The sequence below is a fragment of the Heteronotia binoei genome, chromosome 6, assembly GCF_032191835.1.
Source record: "Heteronotia binoei isolate CCM8104 ecotype False Entrance Well chromosome 6, APGP_CSIRO_Hbin_v1, whole genome shotgun sequence".
NCBI lineage: Eukaryota > Metazoa > Chordata > Lepidosauria > Squamata > Gekkonidae > Heteronotia > Heteronotia binoei.
This window is the reverse complement of record NC_083228.1, coordinates 83,849,589-83,871,426: the sequence shown is the minus strand read 5'-3', so window position 1 is coordinate 83,871,426 and position 21,838 is coordinate 83,849,589. Positions and strand designations below refer to the sequence as shown.

The window sequence follows — 21,838 nt, the reverse complement described above, 5'->3', positions numbered from 1 at the left end:
CAGGATAACATAGTGGCAGCTCTGACCCTGGAACAGCAATAAACTGCAAGTTATGAGAATAAAACCAGACACACATCAGGCTGCTCTCTCAACTTCTTTAGGACTGTTAAATAAAATCTGAGCAAAGCCTAGGTTCCTCCACTGTTTACAAGTACTTAGCCTATTGGAGACACACATTAAAGGCTCCTTAATTTAATTCTTAAACCCAAGTGAGGGTCTCTCAGATCCTAGAATAGTCCAGGCTGTAGAGTGCTGTGCTGCTTTTCACGAGGTTCCCACCCCTTTCGTTTGCTTATTTAAACTGTATGTTGATAACTGACATTTTCATATTAAAGAAGTCACTTGGGTCCCTACTGGAAAGAAAAACAGAATAAAAATATTTAAATTAAGAATTATTGTATTAAACCCCGCCCCCCGCCACACACACACAGATGACACAACCTCACACAATGATGCACATATAAGAAAACACACTAACACCTTTTAAGACAGCCGACTAAAATTAATAAAGCCAGGACACTGCTGCCTGGTCTTGCCGTTTCTTGGCTTCTGACAAGAGGCTGACTGTACTCGACCCGACCACGAGGAGCGTCACAAATTCGGATCCTGTCAGGCTTAGCGGGCTGACGCTACAAAAGAGACAAACAGGGTGGACCCGGTCACATACCCAGGGGTTTCCTCACAACCCAAGAATCCTGCCGCTACCACCCCCTTGATCTTTCAACCGCAGCCATTTACTTCCGCCCGAGCCACCGCAGCCTCTTGCCCGGCGTCCGTTTAAAGGGACAGCGCAGACGTTTCTGCCGGCTAAACTTCAGATTTCATCGCGCCCTCTTCTGGCTCCGGCGTAAAAATGAGCTCCGGAAATTGCCCTAAACTCGGTATTCTCGTAATAATTGAATTCCTTTGTATTTTGACTGGCGATGGATGGGAGATGTCGCATACGAATAGTATCAATTTGAATCTCAAATGTTCATTGAACACGATTTATTTAATGATACGGTTTTCTTAAAATGTATTAATAGAACTAGGGGTTTCTGTCTTCGCCCGCTCGCCCTTCCCCGCATCAGGAATGGAAAGGTAAAATCGAAGGTAAAATTTCCCCGTGTTCAAACAAAAACATCGCTAGAAAACAAAGCAAAAACTCCAGTAGAGGCTTCATGATTTTGTGTACCATATTCCAACTGTAAGTGGCGTGAGATACAGTGATCAGTTTCCTGAGAGTAAACCCTTAGGAATGTACCCGTGCAATCCTAAACACTTAAACTCAGAAATTAATCTCATTAAATTTAGTAGGACTTCATCCCTTGTGTGTTTAGATTTGGAGCCTACCTTTCCGACGGCAAAGTAGGAGAGTAACAGTGCAGTCGTATGCAATGTTACACCAGTCTATACCCATTAACTTTAATGGACAGGCAGCATAAAATTGCACTGTGTGTTCAATGGGGCTTATTTCCAGATAAGTATTTTTGGCTGCTTCAGGTTCCCACTGGAGAAAAATACTGGAGTGTAAATAAATAAATCTTTGGTTCATGAAGCATCCTTTGGCATTTTACTATGGTCAGATAGCTTAAAGTGTAGATGTGAAAAAGAAAAAACAACAACATATGTATTAGAATTTCTTTATTAAAACAGTAATCATAACATTAATTTATCAATAATGTCTCCTGGATCTTATTGCCACTGTCAACTCATTGCCATGAGCAGCAAAAGTATATTTCTGATAGAAGTTGGCTACCTGTGGTTGAAAGTCATGTTGCCAATGTGTGTGTGCCTGCCATGTTGGAATCCAAGGTGACAATTGTTAATTTACATAAAAACTGCAGCCCCTACTAAGGTTAGAAAATAACTGTAAATCCTACATATTATAAACTGAAATTAACTGTAATATTACTATGGCAACCAGGGCTTTTTTTTTTAGCATGAATGCACAGGAACACAGTTCCAGCTGGCTTGGTGTTGGGGGTGTGACCTAATATGCAAATGAGGTCCTGCTGGGCTTTTTCTACAAAAAAAGGCCTGATGACAACCATAGCTGGGTTAAAGATAGCTGCCACAAATGTACAGTTCTGTTGATTATTTGATACCCTGAAGGTTTGCAGAATTGCTAATTATTCTGTTCTGTTTTAGATTACCTCAACACAGTGCTTTTTTTGTTTTAAAAAAGTGCCAGCATTTATTTCCAGCTGTAGATGCCCACTCAGGCTATTCCTGAGGTTCCCTTCTCTCTGGCTGAGTGAGGTGGTGCAGCACATAAAGATCAGGACTTGGGAGAGTCCTGAAAAAAGGTGCCGAATGCTGATATTCAGTACCAGTGAGTTTCACCACAAAAAAGCCCTGCCTCAGCATGGAAACATCTGATGGAGAAAGCCAGGAAAAGCTTCATTGTTCTGAAGCAAACATTACAGTGAAGCAAATAGCAAAGCTCTGGAGATAAAAGATATGTGTCATATGTCTCACAGTAGGTTCAAAATCAACAATCAACCAAACTGCACCCCCTAGAACTGCACAAATTAATATGGCACTAATTACTGTACAACTGTTTCTCAATTGTATACTTGTAGCATTATTCAGAAGACCATTATATTGTGATTAATGATGGTTAAGCATTAAGGCTGTAGTTCTGAGAACACTTTCCTAAGAGTGGGAAAACTATAATTTAAATTGGATAAAATGGAACTTACTTCCAAGTAGATCTGCTCAGGATTTTTTTCCCCCTGTAGTAACATGAATTTTGACACAGACTGCCTCTACCTGAAACATACTTTCCCCCTTTTTGACAGTGAGTTGCCAACACCTTTACCCTTCTTTTTTGCCTCTACTACAATAGAAAAACATAACATTTTTCATCATCTTTAAAATGGCAGTTGGAAAGCCAGTTCTGGAAGATAAATGGGTGACTTAATCTAGGAAGAAAAGAGAGGAAGAAATTATAAAAAGAAAGCAATGTAAATATTGAAGGCAACATCAAAGGAACAATATTTGTTTGATTTTTAAATGGCAAAATTGTTGTTTCAGTCTTTGAACTACACAGCATGACTGTGAAATTAAATATTCATCTATTTTCACTCTGTACTTAATTTTTTACAGTCAAAGCTTAATGACACTGCAGCTAAAGTTACAGCAAATATAGATGTGTGTTTTTCCCTAAGCATATTGGAAAGAAAGGAAACCAAGGTTACTTTAGTACAGGAGTCCAGAGCCTTCAACTGGGCTTCTACCATTATATTAAATACAATGAGAGACAGAAAGATGCATTTATTTGCACAACCACTCCACAAATTCTTTAAGGTTCGAAGTCATGGGTGGACTCACAGGGAAATTTCTCAGTGTGCTGCTACCCTTGGGGGCAAGAAGTGTGCAGGGCCAAGCCCCAACAACTCTACCAGTGCCTAGAAGGCCACTTGTCTCAGCCTTTTCAGTGGAAATGATAATTGGTGTCAATTCGCTGCTTGCCTCCTCCTGCACAACCTCCCGTTTGTGGGAGAAGGTCCATTGCTGGTGGTGCTGAGCTGAGTAGCCCTGTAGCACCAAGTTGTTGTGCAACAAGGGCCACACAGATTGGCTTGTTCCAGGTAGGATTGCCAGCCTCCAGGTGGGCAAAAAAATCAAAGGTACATAACCCACCGTGAAAACCAGCTTCTATTATTAAATTATACAAGGTCAACAAAAATAAACACAAATTCCACCATCATAAATTACAAAACAACCATAACTTTTAGTCCTTAATAGAAAAGGAAGCAATAGCACCAAGAGTCTTTCTTTTCATCCTATGGTAAAACTTTCTTTTCATCCTATGGTAAAAAAGAGTCTGGATCATGATTAAACTGAATGAAGTGCTCTACGTTTTTGTGTACTTCTTAAGTTTCCAATGCGTTTGCAAGGTAGGATGGATTGTAGCAGATGGTTACATCAGAAGGAGATGCGCATGATCTTTAAATTAGGGATGATGTTTCCTCATGGTTTAAATAGTGATTGGGATTTGGCATGTTTTTTATAAAATATACTGTTTATAAAATAATTTATTGGCATGTGCTTTGGATATTTGTTATAATAAGTTTTTAGCATTACTGTAGCTGGGTACTCTGTAGCTTTAAGGAACTTTTTGAATTGTTGCACCTGCTGCATATAAGCCATTTAGCATGACTCACTCTAGCACCTTGTAGGTGTTCCTTCAAATATGCTGGCTATTTGGCCTAACACTTAAGAGAAATTACTAAGAGGTTTGTTGATTTTATTCAGGGTTTAAAATTTTTTATGGCTTATGTGCATATGGTTGTATCATTGTATATTATTCATGTTATTCAGGATTGTTGCAGCTTGAAGACGCTCACGCGAAACAAGGGTTTAGTACGACCTTGTCCTTGGAAACTTGGATTATTGGCTGCATCTTTGGACAGACATTAAACATCTGGAGTTCTACACCAGGATTGCATGGAATAAGATGGGAAGTTTTACCATAGGATGAAAAGAAAGACTCTTGGTGCTATTGCTTCCTTTTCTATTAAGGACTAAAAATTATGGTTGTTTTGTAATTTATGATGATGGAATTTGTGTTTATTTTTGTTGACCTTGTATAATTTAATAATAGAAGCTGGTTTTCATGGTGGGTTATGTACCTTTGATTTTTTTGTCCTTTTGCTGTGTTACTCTCTGTGTGTTGTATAGCCTCCAGGTGGGGCCTGGCATTCTCCCAGAAAATTGCAACTTTGAAGGATGGACTCTATAACATGACATCTCTGTCAAGCTCCCTCCCCTCCCCAAACTCCACCCTCCCCATATTTTGCCTCCATATCTCCAGGAATTTCCTACCTGAGGTTGGCAACCCTAGAGGAGGGCTATTTTAACTTCCTAGCCCATCCTTGTTTAAAGCAATCACTATTTGACATTGACCTATTATGCACGGGTGTTTTGTCTCACTTTCACCGTGCATGTTCACTGGATTTTCTTTTTTATTTGGTATTATTTTTCCTCCTTTCAGCTCTCCGGTTGCTTTCTGGTTGGTGTTTTCAAAGTTTTCTGAGAGTGCTGTTGTGCTGTTTTTTCTCTTGCTTTGCTTCCAAGCGGAAGGTAATTCAAAAGCATAGAGATTCTCTTGGATTTCCCTCCAACCACTGTTTTCTTATCCTCTCAAAGGCCACTTTACTGCCCACACTGAGGTCAGTGCACCCACTCTGCACCTTCCACCATTGTGAGAGGCCCTGCACCTGCTTCGACAGGGAGGGCGGGATATAAATCCAATAAACCTAAACCTCTTCTCCCCCCTTCATCGGTGTACAAGCTCCATTTCTCCCTCATTTTACTTTTTTTACAAGCTGCATAAGTCTAGTGATATGAAACTAACACTAGTCTCATGCCACTTGTAAAAAAAATTAAAACAACATGAGGAAAATTTAAAAGGAGTGGAGTTGCAAACAATTACTTGCAGGCTGGAATACTTACTCAAGGAGTAAGCCCAACAGAACTCAATGGGACTTACTTCTAAGTAGGCATGCCTGGCATGCCTAGGATCAGGTTCCTCTTCATCATTAACTCATTGCCTTTTATGCAGGGGGCCTCACCACAAGTGTTGCTTAAGAAATCAATAGAATGCAGAGTTTCAAATGAATACTTGCAATCTGAAATCCCAGGAATACCTACTTAGGAGTAAGCCCCACAGAACTCTATGGGACTTACTTTTAAGTAGGCATGCCTAGGATTGGGTTCCACTGATTTTTGTGCTAAAGTGAAGCATTTATTTAGGATTTGCTTGTGCAGCCCTACTTGATTGAGATTACTGCCATGCCTTGTGTAACTCTCCCTCTAAAATCTTTAATTAAAAAAATAGTTTACCTACCAAGAAAACATTCTCCCCTTTAATGCTTTAGTAAACAAAGTTAGGGGGAGCTATTCTGGAAGCCTAACATTCAAATGGCAGCTGAGTCCCATGGACCTTCTGAGAACCTCTAAACATAATCACACACACAAACACATGTTGCCAACAATCACAGCTTCCAGTGTCAGTGGGATCTACCATGCATTCTGTATACTCATCATGTTCCCCCATATTATGAGACTGTGTAACTCTTTCCCATCTTTCACAGTGGTCGATAACACAGCAGAGAATCCCCTAGTACTTGACAATATGGAAAGCGGGGCTTTGCAGCTGCTTGTCAGTTGTAGAAAAAGTCTGGTCAATTTTAACAGTGGGTTTTCCCCATTTGCCTGGGTTCCTTTCTGTTACCTTTCATCCAGCAAACTAAAGCTAAAATGCATGCACAAAACCTGAACCAGAAGGATTTAAATGGAAGATGCTTGCTGGATGCTACTATGCAGCTGCAATAGGGCAATTGCATAAATTAACAAAAAAAAAACCTTTGGACATCACCCCCTGTCACAAGTGATGCTCCACCCTGATTTAAAAAATATATATATATTAAACTGTAGCTGCTGAATGAAAAAGAATTGTGCATAAGGGCGGGAACAGAATCCAAAATCAAGCTTAAAGGCTTATTTCTCGGAAAATCTGCAGTAAGCTGTGCATGCATAATGGGTCATTATTGGATTTTACAAAGTTGCATGCTCAGTAACTAATCTTTTAAATCAGTATTGTATATATTTTCACATATGTCTTCCTTGAGTTTGAATTATAAAGGTAGAATTATAAATGAAGTAAATAAATAATATGCTGGTTGAACTTGATTTCATAGATAGGATTAGCTAGTTCATCATATGATAATAAACAAATTCAAGAACTGTGGAGTAAAAAGACAAGGACCCATCATGCATGAGATATTAGCAATGGGCAATCTCTGGAGGCAGGCCTAAGTGGCAGAGTAGCTAGCAGATGACTGCCAGTCAAGGCCATCTGTCTCCTGAGTCGTTTTTACATCACTGGAGCAGAACTTAATTTAACCCAGAGCTAAACTCACCACCTGTATTCAGTGTTTAGAATTTTGGACAACAAAATGCAAAATGAATTTTGTTCAATTACTTTTAAGTGTAAAAAATTCATTAATTACATTTTCTCTATTCTCCATTATTTGTGATGGTTTACAGAATTATTAAAACACATACCACTAAATGAACAGTTCAGCAGGATGGATTCAGCCAGGTTTTCTGGTTATGAAAAAGGACCACCACTGCCAACTAACAAGGCTATGCTGTGATCATGGGACCACCATATGGGGTAGTAGTAAGGAGGGCAATTGGACAAGACTGAGTGAAAAAGTGGCTAGATCTATTGAACTTCGTAAAAATCATAAAATGACATTCTGTTAAAATTTTATAAAAGCAAACATAGTAACAGTGCAACTCTATGCAGACTTATACCAGTCTAAGGCCACTGAAATCAATATGCTTAGATTGAAATAATCCTGCATACGACTGCTCTGGTTTTAATTAAATACTTTTAAAACATTACTATGTTGTACACCACTTTCTGGCAAATAATAGGTTTGGGCTCAGTGGAACCTCCTTAATAGTTCCAAAAAGTCAGTGATGCTATGAGGAAGTCCGCTGAACAAGCATAGCAAGGCTTCAAACAGTGGTGCCAAGATGGAAATGGAAACAGGGCCTGGTTTCCTGACAAGCAAGAGAGAGAAATTCTCTCAGCTAATGCATTACCCTGGATAATTCATTTGAGGCTGTTGCCACATGGGTGATCCTCCCTCAGGTTCGATGCTGTTGGTAATTTAAGTGAACTTTCCCCCCTGCTTTCTCACAGCATTGTAGTTGGCTGGCTGCTGTAGGGTGCACAGAGTCTGGATTTTCCCAGTCCTTCCCACACAGCAGCCATTTTCCCTGCCTTAGACCCTGCAGCAGCTATCCTCCCCCACATGCCACCAGGGTTTTTCTTGGGGAGGGGGGAGGTTTTTTTAAATTAGCAATTGATATAATGGTATATCAGAATGGGAGAAGGGAGGAACAGTCATCATGGGGTTTGGGGCAAAGAAAATGTGGGATGGCTGCCATCTGGAAACTCTGTTGTCACTGCACTGCATTGGCAGCTGCAGGCACAGCAGGCTTCCATTGGAAAGTGTTGGCAGGAATAAAAGGCCTGAGTTTCAGTGTCTTGCTAAAAGATACATTATTGGCTGCTGCTTGTACCTTTTCAAGCGTGGTGCTTATGCAGTATGCATCTCCCTATGGGAGATACACGAATCTCTTTCCTTTGGACAAGATTCCATACATAAGGGAAGTGAAAACGTGGGTCAAAGACACTCCTCTTGAATACCCAATGTGGGATTTACAAAGCTAAATCACTAAGCTTGCCCTGTTTTGACTGGAGTCTGCCTTTAGCTTTAAATGGCATAAGGTACTAAAAGGGGATGGCATCACTGTGCCATGACCCCTATTCTGTCACCTTCTTCTTTGTGCTTGCTACAGCAAGCAGAAGAAAAGAAGGTGGACAAATGGAATGGCAAGAAGAATCACAGAGGCTGCATCCTCCCTTGATGTCTTAGAGCAGTTAAAAGTATAAGCCTATAAAAAGATCCACTGAAGCATGAGTGCAACAGTCTTCAGTGAAGCAGATCTTGTTTGCCCTCCTTCTACCAACAACTCCCTTACACTTCAGAAAAGCTGCTGTTGGAGGCTGAAAAACCCACATGAACAAAACGCTGCAGTAAAGAGGGGGAACTAGCTAAAATTCTCTTTGTTTTTCTGTTACGGCAACTGTGCTTTGGCTGGCACAAGAGATGTCATTGGTGCATGAGGCAGGTGGAAGCAATATCATCTGAATCTTCCTCACAACAGACCCTGCACTGTGTGCCTTTTTGTCCATGCAAGTCCCATAATCTTCAACATTAGCTTTTCCATGACTGCTGGGAGAATGGGGAGGCAGGAAAAATCCATGTCAGCAAGTGCTCTCCATGGGCCTTTCACTGGATTCCAATAACTTCAATTTTCTAATAATTTTTTAAGGGGGAAATGGTAAAGGGAACAAACTAAGCATTGTTAAACCAGCCAAAACTGGAAATGTGAAGCAATAAAAAGGGTAAGGGAAGCTACTACTTGGCAGCCAAGAGTACTGATTTAGAAGAAACATGTGCATCTCTGAGTAGGTAAAAGCAGATGTCCAACATAAGCTGCAGCATCAGGAGGAGTATGTTAACTGCAGTGCCAACTGGAATTATACCCTTGTAAGACCACTGAAGTCCATGGTCTTAATAGGATGTAACTTTGCTTAGGATTGCACGGGTTGCTAGAGAAAGAAGTGAACACCTGGGGTGGGGTGAACACCTGGGGTTTGCCTGGGAAGTTTCTGCCCAGGATGGTTACTGGTGCCTAGGAGAAAGCAGAGCCAAGTAGGCCCCACAGTGCTTGCAGCATTGCAGGAACCACTTGACTCTTCTTCCTCTCTGGTTATTTTAACATCCCAGTCCACCACGGGAGAACAGTGACATCTCAAGCATTTTAGATCTTTCACTGTCATGTACCAAGAGAACTTAACAGTGATGCTGACCATGGCATTCAGCAGAACCACACACCTGCTTTGTCTTCTTTATCCTCTTCTTCCCCTTCCTCTTTTTCCTTTTCTTCAACAGAAGTATCTTCTTTTTCCCAAAGGAAGGCTTCATCCTGAATCTGTAATCAGTACAATATTACAGTTAGAGACTGTTTTAGAAAGCCATCTGGTCTTTTTTAATGATCTACTATGGCTATCTCTAGTAACTTTTTAAACTTTTTCAGAATGTGACACAGTATTTTACAGTTCTGTCTGGGAACTTGTTTTGTTTTTGTAGAAGAGGAAGAAGCTACACATGATTTGTGGAGAATGTCCAGAGAAGAATATGAAAGTTCTGTATAGGTGAACAAGTTTGTAGAAACCAAACATTCCTAAGCCTACTATGCCCTGCACTGTAGTTTCAAGTTGCTTTCTCTAGACAGAATCTTGCACAGTATAGCTAGTCAAGAGATAGTGATATGACCAGAACTGTTTAATTGCTATCATTCAGTATGTGCAAAATCCCACACAGATCTGGGGGCAGACTTTGGAGAGCGCAGGATACACATTTCTTAAAGCAAATAAATAAAGCAGTTCCATTTCTTTTTTAAGATATAAAATTGATATTGTATTGTTGAAAAGATCTGGAGCTGAACACTCGGGTTCATTATCTCCTTTTGAACATCAAACTGAAGAAGGTTTTTGACAGCAGAAAGTATTTTTTTTCAGCAGAAACCAAGAATGCAGACCACTTTTCCAACTACATGGGCATTCTCAGCCTTACTTCATAAGGCTCAGGATGTACTTGAACCTTCTACTTCTGGTCCTGAATTTTTTAAAAGAGATTTGGCAGAGTTAGCATCTTGCACAACTTGAAAATGAATATGATCTAGAAAGGGAAAACAGTCTTTAGAAAATTGCAGCGTGTCTAGAGACTACATTACCACCACTCTCTCCACTCCGTGGTTCAAAACCTTCTTTTCCGCTTCTAGCTGCTCCCGAATGGTTTTCTGTAGCAATGGTGCATTTGCTCCTCTTACAACTGCTACTAATTCTCCTCCCTGAAAGGAAGCAGAAATTAATAAACAATTTTACAATTTCAAGCATAATTTATGCCAACATACTGGCTCAGTTCAGATGTCATGCACAGCCATGAGTTAATTAAATTAACTATGGTTAGTGTGACTGTCCACTGCACCACTGTGGTTAGTCAGAGACAGGAGACATCAAATCAGGATCAGAAATCATGGCTTGCAATTGGTTTATTAGCCATAGTTAGGGTGCGTTCACACTACACAAAATAATGCATTTTGCAACTGGGTTTTTACTGTGTAAGAATAACAAAAATCCACTTGCCAAACACATTATTTAGTATAGTATGTGAACACACCCTTAGTCTTAACTATATTTTTGCATGATGTATGAATATGAACATGTTAGTTTAATCCTAACTTGATTCTCAGGGCCACTGTCACCATAACACATACAAAGATGCTAATCAGTGCTCTGCAGGAGAGACAGAGAAAGAGTGAAAGTGATAAAAACAGCACTGGTCAAGACAAATCAGGATCTGAATGATCATTTGTAGGTTGAATTATAAACTAACCATAGTTAAAATAAACACAAGATCTTAAATGAAATTTCAAGCATTGTGCTAACTTACAGCAAAAAACAGAAATGTAGGCTCACATTTCCCACGATATTTCTCTAGGGCATCAATTGAATCTGCTTCAGCCTAATGAAAAGAAAATAAACAACACGCTTTATTCAAAGCCAACATTCACATTGTGACTACATTTAGGTAAGAAAGGGGTGAGCTATTTCTCATTCAGTATTTAATACCAGTTGTTTATCATGCTTCACAATCTTTGCTGCTTTATGTTACTTTGACTCATTTGTGCGATATCTGTACAAAGATTCACTGCAAGCTAAAACTAAGGCTCATTAAGCACACACATCTTACTGCAGATTTTTAGAGTAGTAAACCTTTAATCTTGACTTCAGATTCTGTGTCTGCCATTCTTTTTCCTCTGGTGAATTTATTCTGCAGCTACAATTTTTAAAAACTAACTTTTCTAAATTGGGGTGGAATGTCATTTGAGATGTGTTGGGGATGGTGTACAAAGTTTTCAAAATTTATATAATTGCCCTATTGCAGCTGCACAGTAGTGTCCAGCAGTCACCTTCCATTTAAATCCTCCTGGTTCAGGTTTTACACATGCACTTTAGAATTAGTTCACTGAATGAAAGGGAATAAAAAGGAACAAAGGCAAAAAGTGGAAACCTTGATGCTGAAACTGACCAGACTATTTTTGGAACTGAGCAACTGCAAAGCCCGATTTTTCATATAGCCGAGCATTAGGGGATTCTATGCTGTGATATCGGTCACTGTGAAAATGAGAAAGAGTCACACAATAATATAGGGGAACATGTTGACTGTACAGAATGTATGGTAGAAGGTGGTGCAGCAGTGATTGTTGGCTGTGTGTGCGTGTACGTGCACACATGCCTGTGTAAAGTTGGCTGCAACTTTACCATACTTTGTAATTTGTATGAGGGAGGAGTCCTCTGGCAGAAGCTCTGGAGAGCATTTTTAGTCTTGTCCCACTAAACTGAAAAAAAAAGATGAGGGTATATTTTAATCTATGCCCAGCTGCATAGTAACACTAATTTCCTGCCCTTCCTTGCAAATCTGCATGATTTTTTCCTTGTGATTCTCTGGCCCTTTTCACACAGTGTGTTGAGTCTGTGTTAAACAGACCCAGTTCTGTTCCGAATATCTTTGTTCCAGATATTATCGATCAGACTGCCATACTGCAATTTGAATCACTCCACAGTGAAACTGTCTTCTGCCGTCCACACGACGGCACCATGCATTTTTTCTCCGCTTTTATGCATGTTATGCACATGTGCACATTATGCACATAGGTTAAAACATTATGTGGTTATGCAGTTGTGCGCATATCGCTAAGTACTAAAAAAAATGGTGACCAAAAACCAGATATCGGAGTCTTCTTTTGCTCCGGGACAGCCTTCAGGCATCCGGAAGTTGGTCAAGAACTATCCAGATAACTCAAAAAAACACCACAAAGGAGCAGGTATCAAAATACTCCAGTTCTGAGAAGGATTGGGGGGGTGCTACTACGAGTTAATACCAGGAAGCAGATGTTGCTGTCTGATCAGCCACTTTTAATCCGGTATGAAACAGCAGCAACAACTGATTATACTGTGAGTCTGAACAGCCCCTCTAATTTGATCTTGCACAGTGGTTGTGAACTTGGCAGCATTTTAGAGCCTGTCCTGTGCGTATTGCACTCTGTCCTCCAAATGGATCAATCCCAAGAGATTCTTAAATTCTGGAGCCTCAGCTGTTAGGGTGGCTCTCTAACAGCTGTTTCCAGATGTGATCAACTCACGCACCCACACTTGCAGAACTTTACAGACTTTATTGACATCCCAAGGCATTTTCAGAGTACTCACTGCATCCTGCCATCAAGTGGGACGTGCATGCTGAAACAGCTCTTACAAGTTATGAATGCGAGGTGAAAAGACAGACACATCCCCTTGGGTCACCATGTTGAACAAAAGGCTTAACAAAGAATTGTAAAACAGACAGGAAAGGGACAATAAACTTTCCCGGGTCCTCAGAAGTGGCTGAACCTTCCACAATTAGCCAATTAGGGGGAACTATATAATCCCACCTGACCTACAGAGTCTAAAGAACCACAAAACCCATAATTCCAAGCATTTAAAGGTACAGCATTTTCTTCTTCCCACTGAACCCATTCTCTGTCCTCTTGGCAGACAGAACACTCCAAATGGATCAATCCCAAGAGATTCTTAAATTCAGCAGTTTGCAGGAGGTCCTTGTGGTTCAGCTGCCACTTTAATGTTTGGCTTCTGGAGACTGCCAAAATGGTTCCCCCAAAAAACTTTGTTCACTGAAGCATGAAGGGGAATGTTTTCAAAGCTTTAGCCTTCCCATCCCACTGTCTATCTCTCTTTACATCTGATCAGAAAGCCAACTGAGTGCTGAAGGAGGAAAAACAATGTAGAAAGACAAAGAAAATCTAATGGACATGCTTGGTGAAAGTGAGGGAAAACACTCGTGCATAATAGGCCCAAATTAACAGTAATTTCCTTTCCCCAAAGAGTCCTAGAATTGTAGTTCTGTGAGATGGAGATAGTTGTTTCTAAAAAAATCATAGACAGATATCTCTAACCACAATTCCCACAATCCTTTGAGAATATCAACAACAATTTAAACTAATACAAACTTTATCTAAGTTCATAACGGTGGATGTACTCTTTGCACAGTTTATCCCAGAACTTTCCAGAGGTATATCCAAGCAGATTCCACTCTTTCTTACTGTGATCTCTGGATATAATGGGTTGGATTTTATGGATACTTTCTACTGGCTTAAGACTTTCACAAGCACAAGATACTGTTCTGCCATAATAAGCTAGAAGAGGATTTTGTGCACTTCCTCTTTACTAAGAGCACTCATGCTATATTGCTTTTTACCCATGTGACTCCCACAACCCCACTGACTTTTTGGCAGTCACAGGTGACTCCTGGAGAAACTGAAGATTAGAAAGATCTATCTCTGCTATAGTTGCCAACTTCCAGGTGGCACCTGGAGATTTTCTGCTATTGTTGTTGATCTCCAGATGATCAAGATCAATTTCTGTCAAGAAAATGGCTGCTTTGGAGGGCAGACTGTATGGCATCATGCCCTGCTGAGGTCCCTCCCCTGCCCAAACTGCTCAACCCAGGCTCTACCCCCCAAATCTCCAGGCATTTCCCAGTCCAGAGCTGACAACCCTAATCTCTACCCATGCCCTCTGCTGACAATGCAAATAGTCCAACCCACTGAATAAAACTAGGACGAGCAGTGTGCTAGCCACTAAACCATAATGCTCCTCCTTACTTTGAAGGAGAAAGATGGTTGCAGAGAAGGGATGGCATCAGGAGATCATTAGGTCCTCCAGACTTCTTCTTTTTTTTGTCAATCACTAAGAGTGACTTATAGAATAAGGAAAGGTGTCTACTATACCCTTCCTCCCCATAAGCCCCTTGGAAATTATATTTGCAAAATTTGGCCAGTGACTCCAAAAAAATCCCACCCCTTCTTTCTCTGAACTCTGCTCCCTCTAAATCCTAAACTTCCTCTAAACCCCCAGATCCTGCCTCTGGACCCAGAATCAATGCACTGGAAAAGCCCTCATGCAACACAGAAGCACATGCGCCATTTCACTGATGTCCTCTGCCAGATAGACTTTGTACATATGAAGCTACATCTTACCACAGCAAAATGCAGAAGGTCACCCTCAAGTTGATGTCTTATTTTCCTGAAGATGTTTACTACTGGTTTACATGGACCACACCAGGCCTGATAAACATCTATCACTGCAAAGAGATGTAACTGTCTCAGAAGGATGCAAAACTGACACATGTCAGAACATACTAAATTTATAGTGCCATCCTTAGCAGATCTATTCAGAATCCTACTCGGGACTGTTCAATTGAGCTCTCACAAAAGGATTGTGCTGCACATCAAGCACCTGCAAATTTTTATTTACTTATTTATAGTTTGCCTTTCTCATTGAGACTCAAGGTGTACTGCATCATGTAAATCGGTACAATCTGTAAGATCAGAAGTCATATAATAAACTATGTAACAGGACTAGGATAGCAAAAATCTGAAACAAGGCATAAAGATGAAGTTTGACATGTTAAACAGTGGGATAAATGGTATTACATAAGTAGAACTATAATGCCGTGAGAGCAAGATACAAAATATATAGCAAAAGATAATACATATTAGTAGTATACTAGTATACATATTAGTAGTATACTCCATAGTTCCGTTCTTTTTATTGAAATGTTTTCCTGAATCATTCTGTTATAGTGCAGCCCTATTCCTGTATAAAAATTCCCTCTTGAAAAGTTCTATTTTACATAGTTTGCAGAAAGCTAAAAGTATAGGGACCTTCCTAATCTCTTCATCCAGGCCATTCCATAGAGTGGGGGCCACTACAGTGAATGCATGTATACACTGATGATTTTGCAGCTGATGATTTTGCACATTTCCAGGGTGGTCCTGTGGAAGGCCAGAACAGCAAGTTGTTTTGTCAGGAGATAGGAGGAGAGGCAGTCCTGCACATATGAAGGTCCAAGGCCATGAAGGGCTTTGCATTTGATAAGGGTTGCCAGCCTCCAAGTGGGGCTTGGAGATTTCCCACTTTTACAACTGATCTCTAGCTGGCAGAGATCAGCTCCCTGGAGAAAATGGCTGCTTTGAAGGATGAACTCTGTGGCATTGGAGTTGGCAATTCTAAGCCTCAGTGAGAATGCCTAACTATAAACAGCATTAAAAAAATAAAAAGATTTCCACACAGGTACAGTTCCAAGATCTTCAATATTGTATACTATCTGTGACCACCAGCATCAGCCACCTCCATTGGCATGGAGTACTGGCATAGAAACACAGAGCTACAGAAGATCCTTATGGATAATGGTGCCATACATTATGGCTCCTGTGTGGAGTTGCCACCATGAAGAAGAATTTTCGTAGCCTTCATGTGCCATGTGTAGATAAGCCTTTTAGCAGACCAAAAGTCAGCTGTGTCAGATCAAGCAAAGTGATGGTATCACTTTACTCTGCTCTGGTTAGACCTCACCTAGAGTATTGTGTTCAGTTTTGGGCACCACAACTTAAGAAGGATAAATAAGAAGGACAAGCTGGAATGTGTACAGAGGAGGGCAACAAAATGGTGAGGGGTTTGGAAGCCAAGTCCTATGAGGAAAGGCTGAAGGAGCTGGATATGTTTGGTCTGGAGAGGAGATGACTGAGAGGCAATATGATAACCATCTTCAAGTTCTTGAACAGCTGTCATATTGAGGATGGTGCAGAGTTGTTTTCTGTTGCTCCAGAAGGTCAGACCAGAACCAATGGGTTGAAATTAAATCAAAGAGTTTCCGGCTAAACATGAAGAAGAAGGAAGAAGATATTGGATTTATATCCCGCCCTCCACTCTAAATCTCAGAGTCTCAGAGCGGCTCACAATCTCCTTTATCTTCCTCTCTGACAACAGACGCCCTGTGAGGTAGGTGGGGCTGAGAGGGCTCTCACAGAAGCTGCCCTTTCAAGGACAACCTCTGCCAGAGCTGTGGCTGACCCAAGGCTATTCCAGCAGGTGCAAGTGGAGGAGTGGGGAATCAAACCCGGTTCTCCCAGATAAGAGTCCGCACACTTAACCACTAAACCAAACTGGCTCTATCAGAAGAACTTTCTGATAGTTAGAGCCAATGTTCCCTCTAAGCTGCAGAGTCTTGTGAGCAAAAATTCTATTTTGTGAGCTACTGGCATTAAAGTTGTGAGCTACTGCATAAATTATTGTACTCTGTGGTCATCCTTTCCGAGTTAAGACAAAAATGTGTGAACTGGAGGTTAAAAATCTGTGAGCTAGCTCACGCTAACTCAGCTTAGAGGGAACACTGGTTAGAGCAGTACCTCAGTGGAACAAGCTATCTAGGGAGGTGGTGGGCTCTTGTTCTTTGGAGGTTTTTAAAAAGAGGCTAGATGGCCATCTGACAGCAATGCTGATTCTGCAAATTTTGGCAGATCATGAGTGGGAGGGCAGAAAAGGTTGTGTTAGTGCTTAGTTTGTGTGGCCTCTTTTTATATGTCTAGTGAAATGCTGATCACCATTTCACGGTCAGGAAGTAATTTTCTCCAGGCCAGTTTTGCCAGGGATCCTGGAGATTTTTTTTTTTTTTGCCATCTTCTGGGCATGGAGCAGTTGTAACTGGGGGGTGTGGGGGGAGGTATTTGCGAATTTCCTGCATTGTGCAGGTGGTTGGACTAGATGACCTTGGAGGTCCCTTCCAACAGTGTTCCCTCTAAGCTGAGTTAGTATGAGCTAGCTCACAGTTTTTTAGCTTCTGGCTCACATATTTTTGTCTTAGCTCAGGAAAAATGGCCCCAGAACAAACTAATTTATGCCGTAGCTCACAGCTTTAATGCTAGCAGCTCACAAAGTAGAATTTCTGCTCACAAGACTCCACAGGTAAGAGGGAACATTGCCTTCCAACTCTATGATTCTAAGATTTATAACAAAAGGAAGTTTGTCAGTTAAAGAATATTAGCTCTGATAACTAATAACAATCCCATTGCGGCAGAAGGAATAAAAGGATGTAACATTCCTTCACTATTTTAATTTCTAACCTGACCTATATATGGTTAGTATATATTAATACTGCTGAACATATTGGCAGCAAAAATCTTACCTATCAGCCCTCTGGAACACAGCATTTCTTCCCAAAGTTCCTGATTATTGACAACCATCTGTGTAAATTAAACAGAAGATCTTTCAATAATGCGAAGTGGCCTTTAAGGACACAAATGTCTGAAAACAGAGATGCTGAGATTCTGGCAAAAATGCTATTGATATTCTGATTTACCTTGTCTGCAATTCCTACTTTATGTAAAGTTCAGCACCTTATTTCAGAGCCTCAGGAATGGGCAGCATTTCGGGTACATTTGCATTTGCCCAGTGGTGACATTCAATATGGCTGCTAGCTGGGTAGCCACTGGTAATGTATACTCACAGTTAACAGGCCTTTTTGGATTACTATCCCAAACTCATGGGCAGGTCATATGCCATTCAAAAACAACTCTGTGGGATGTATATGCTGCTTTTGCTTGCACAGTTGGTGACATTCATCAGTCAGCAGCATTCATCACGCTGGTGTAGGCTCAGCTAGCTGGATCAAACCATAGATCCCAGGCAGCAGTGCAACAGAGCATGTAAATCCAGTTAATACATATCAAAACAGGCACATTCAGCTTTGGGAGTCAGACAGGGATGCAAAAAGCACAAGGCTGGAACACCAGAAAGACAAATCATACAGCTTTTCCAGCCACTTTCCATCAAGATCAAAACAAACAAGAACACCAACTCTTTAGATTGCTTCCCTGTCCAGTGAAAATGGATGGGGAAGGAAGACAGCTATACCAAGGTAATTGTCATCCAGATACAATGAAAGTTTAGTTAACTAACAGACAAGGACAAAATATTCTGGACCCAATGATATTGAGTCAGCCAGGCAAAATTGACACCACTAAACTAAAGACATGATACACAACTCTGCCACTTTCCCTGGCTGCAGAAATGAAAATACCTTTTAAATTGTTTTTAATTTATAAAGAAGTTTATACACTTCTTTATAGATGGGGGAAACTTCATGAGAAAGCAGATTGTCAAATCATTTTTGATCCAATTTCAAATGTTTGGAAAACAGCTGAACTTTTCCCCCAAAATGTTTTAAGAGTCCTGCTCATAATTTGTTAACAAACTACAATCCAAATAGAGGAGTGGTCAAGTATTCCTTCTGAACAGACATCTGATTGATTAATAGGGGTGTGAAACTAACCAACTCAGAACTTCAGATATGCTAAGGTCAGACAATGAATGCTTGTAGCAAGCTGTTCCCTCACTCTGTTAGCATTGACAGGGCCGGATTAACAATTAGGTCAAGTAGGCACTTGTCTATGGCCCCCCCGCCGCCCACACCTTTAGGAGCCCTGAGTTGGCTCCCCCCCCCCCCAGTTTCCCCACTGCTTGCAGCCCTCGGAGCCTGCACATGCAGCCAGCAATTTACCCAATTTGCCTGGTGAGGCTGCTGCTAGCATCATTGCTAAGTTTGCCTCTCTCTGCCTCTCCCCCACAGCTTTGTCAAATGGGCTTCTGAGAAGGTGCCCGCAGGCTGCAGTGGAGGCTGTGGGCAGTGTGGCAAGAGCTCTGACTCTGAGATAATTTGCAAGGGGGCCCTCAAGACTTTGACTGCCAAGGGCACTGAACACTGGAACACATTATGCAGCCTGTGCAGAGTTTCTAACTGTACACAGAGATGTGTGCATGAATATGTGTAATATCTACGTATGTTTCAAAAAGTTCATGTAGGAAGGGAAGGAAGTTGTACCCACTTGTCAACCATAGTCTTTTATCCAGTCATAGAATGTCTGAACAGAACCTTTTATATCAGAATAGTTACTAGATCAAAGCCACAATTCAGTTATCATGACAATTCTTCTATGGACAAACCCACAGCTTGTTTTGGGGAAAAGATAAAAATTAACATAACACATGATAAAAATGTTCTTTGTCTGTCAGTAGACTGTTACAAAGAATCTGTTAACAAAACCTCTATTTTCTCCATTGGCTGAGGCAGGAGCCTCCCTTGTGGAGGAAGGGGAGAGGAATAGCTTGCTTTGTCAGGCTCTCTCAATTGCATAGCAGAACTACTGAACCAAGCCTCTCTTCCTTCTATTGGCTGAGGCTCCCCCCCTCCCCCAATCCCCTGGGGAAGGAAGGAAAAAGCTAGAGCTTCTTTTGCCCAGTTCCCTGGGTCCCATGGGAGAAATACAAAGAAAGCATCTTTAAGACCAATGAGTGCTAACATTTTAAGCATGTTTTTAACAATATATATATTTGTGTTTTCTGTGTTCTTTATAAAATCTATATCTCTGCTATCTAATCTTATATAGGTATACACATGGCCTGGTCCAACCCAACATGGCCTGGCCCAACAAGGTCCCATTTATGTCAGATCCAGCCCTCATAACAAATGACTTTGACACCCCTGGATAAAGTACTCTTCTTTCTTGCTCTGGTAGACTGTATTAAAGACTGGGGCAGAAACTGAGACAGCCTGTGACATGTGACCAGCCTGAAGACCTCAGAAAGAGCAAACCTAAACAGGTCCATTCAGGAGTAAGTCCAATTTTATTTATTAGGGCTTGCTCCAAGAAATTTCTTTTAGGATTGCTGCCTGAATATCCCTAAGGGTTAGCACAAAGAATAACATCTGGAGTAGCATAAGGAAGAGGTAGTCCACTCTTAGGAAGTACTTTTCTAGAAAAAACTTAACAAGGGCACTTCTTTCTCAGTAAGCATGTCAAGATTCAATGTACATTACTCTTGAAGATCTAAATAAAACAGGGAACATCAAAACGTTTAATTAGCAGAGTATCAGTTTATTTATAGCAAAGTACTTAAAAGGTATCCTATTAAAACCTTCCTCAAAGTCAAATGAGAGTAGTTCCAGGTAAATTAATAGGTCTACTCTGATGTAAGTACTTAACCAATTGAAGTTATAATCATTTGCTTTTTCTGGCCACTTGATGGCAGGATTTAGAGAGATTATATCCCATATGGATTCAATTTTCAAAAAAGAAATATATATTCATACAGACTCTTATCTGAATAGGCTTCCTTAAACATGTTTTTTTAATGAATATATGCACTGTATATAGATGCATATTCAAAAATTAATATTCTTATTCTCGAAGTACCACCACAGTTATACTTGCTGCTCTCCCGAGAAGCAAAGGCCAACTCTAATGCTAGATCAACCAATACATTTCAACACATTATTAACTGAATTTGGCTAACTGATCTCTTTAAGAAGGATATTTAATGTTTATCTGAAGATAAACAATTATGAAGTGGTAGCTTATTGCAGTTCTTGTTCCTCTTAACAGTTAGCTTCTGATTCTCAATCTACCTTATTCTCCAACATATAAAATTTCAGAGTTGGGGTTATTTCTTCTTATGTTCTCTTTCTGATTCATCAGAAAGGAAAAATTGTACTACTTGTTGCACCTGGGAAATGAATGCATACATTTACATACATTTAAGAGCTGTTACAGGTTTATCCCAACTTCCAGCAAAGAGATGTATGTATATCATACATGGTCCCCACTCTCAATAATGTTATGAAGTAGGCTGAGAGATAACAACTGACCCAATATCATCCAGTAAACTTTCTGTATGTGCTGGGACTTTAACCCAGGTTTCCAGTCCAACATTCTACAATGTTCTTGCTCTCTATTGTTTTTATGCAATCTTGGACTTAATCCACCCTCTTCATACTAGCAGGACATTCCAGTGACAGGCATGGGGGGTGGGGGCGATATTTGCATTTCTTACTAACCTGTAAAGGTACTTCCTTCTTCCTGCTCACCATTGTTCTATCAAAAGGGGGGGGAAATCACAAACTGATGTCATGTCATTAGATTTTACACAATATTAGAAAATATAAAATACAATAAGGCTGTTTACATACAAATGTCATCAATGATATACAACATCATCAATGTAGAAAAAGCCCAGCAGAAACTCTTTTGCATATTAGGCCACACCCCCTGATGCCAAGCCAGCTGGAACTGCGTTCCTGTGCATTCCTGCTCAAAAAAATACCCTGGTTATGTCATATAACATCTACTACAACAATGTCAATGTCAAATTTGCATATTAGGCCACACCCCCTGGACATAACTGTCTCTGGCTACAGGTGTGACATTTATTGTTGTTGTTTAAATAAACCAACTAGAAAAATGCCTC

General features: G+C 40.6%; 1 protein-coding gene and 1 long non-coding RNA gene across 2 annotated transcripts; one reads left to right on the top strand and one right to left on the bottom strand.

Annotated features, from left to right (window-relative positions):
• Positions 1–2,717: 2,717 nt before the first annotated feature.
• On the bottom strand, positions 2,718–21,474 carry NME9 (NME/NM23 family member 9). Its single transcript, XM_060240866.1, has 7 exons — positions 21,429–21,474; positions 17,721–17,778; positions 14,734–14,837; positions 11,091–11,162; positions 10,372–10,488; positions 9,471–9,567; positions 2,718–2,906 (listed from the first exon to the last, which is right to left on the bottom strand). The coding sequence occupies exons 1-7, from the start codon at positions 21,459–21,461 to the stop codon at positions 2,902–2,904; spliced, it is 486 nt and encodes a 161-aa protein (XP_060096849.1). The 5' UTR covers positions 21,462–21,474; the 3' UTR covers positions 2,718–2,901.
• On the top strand, positions 4,137–4,609 carry LOC132573361 (uncharacterized). Its single transcript, XR_009555529.1, has 2 exons — positions 4,137–4,223; positions 4,309–4,609. It is a non-coding gene; the product is annotated as an uncharacterized LOC132573361 (long non-coding RNA).
• Positions 21,475–21,838: the final 364 nt, after the last annotated feature.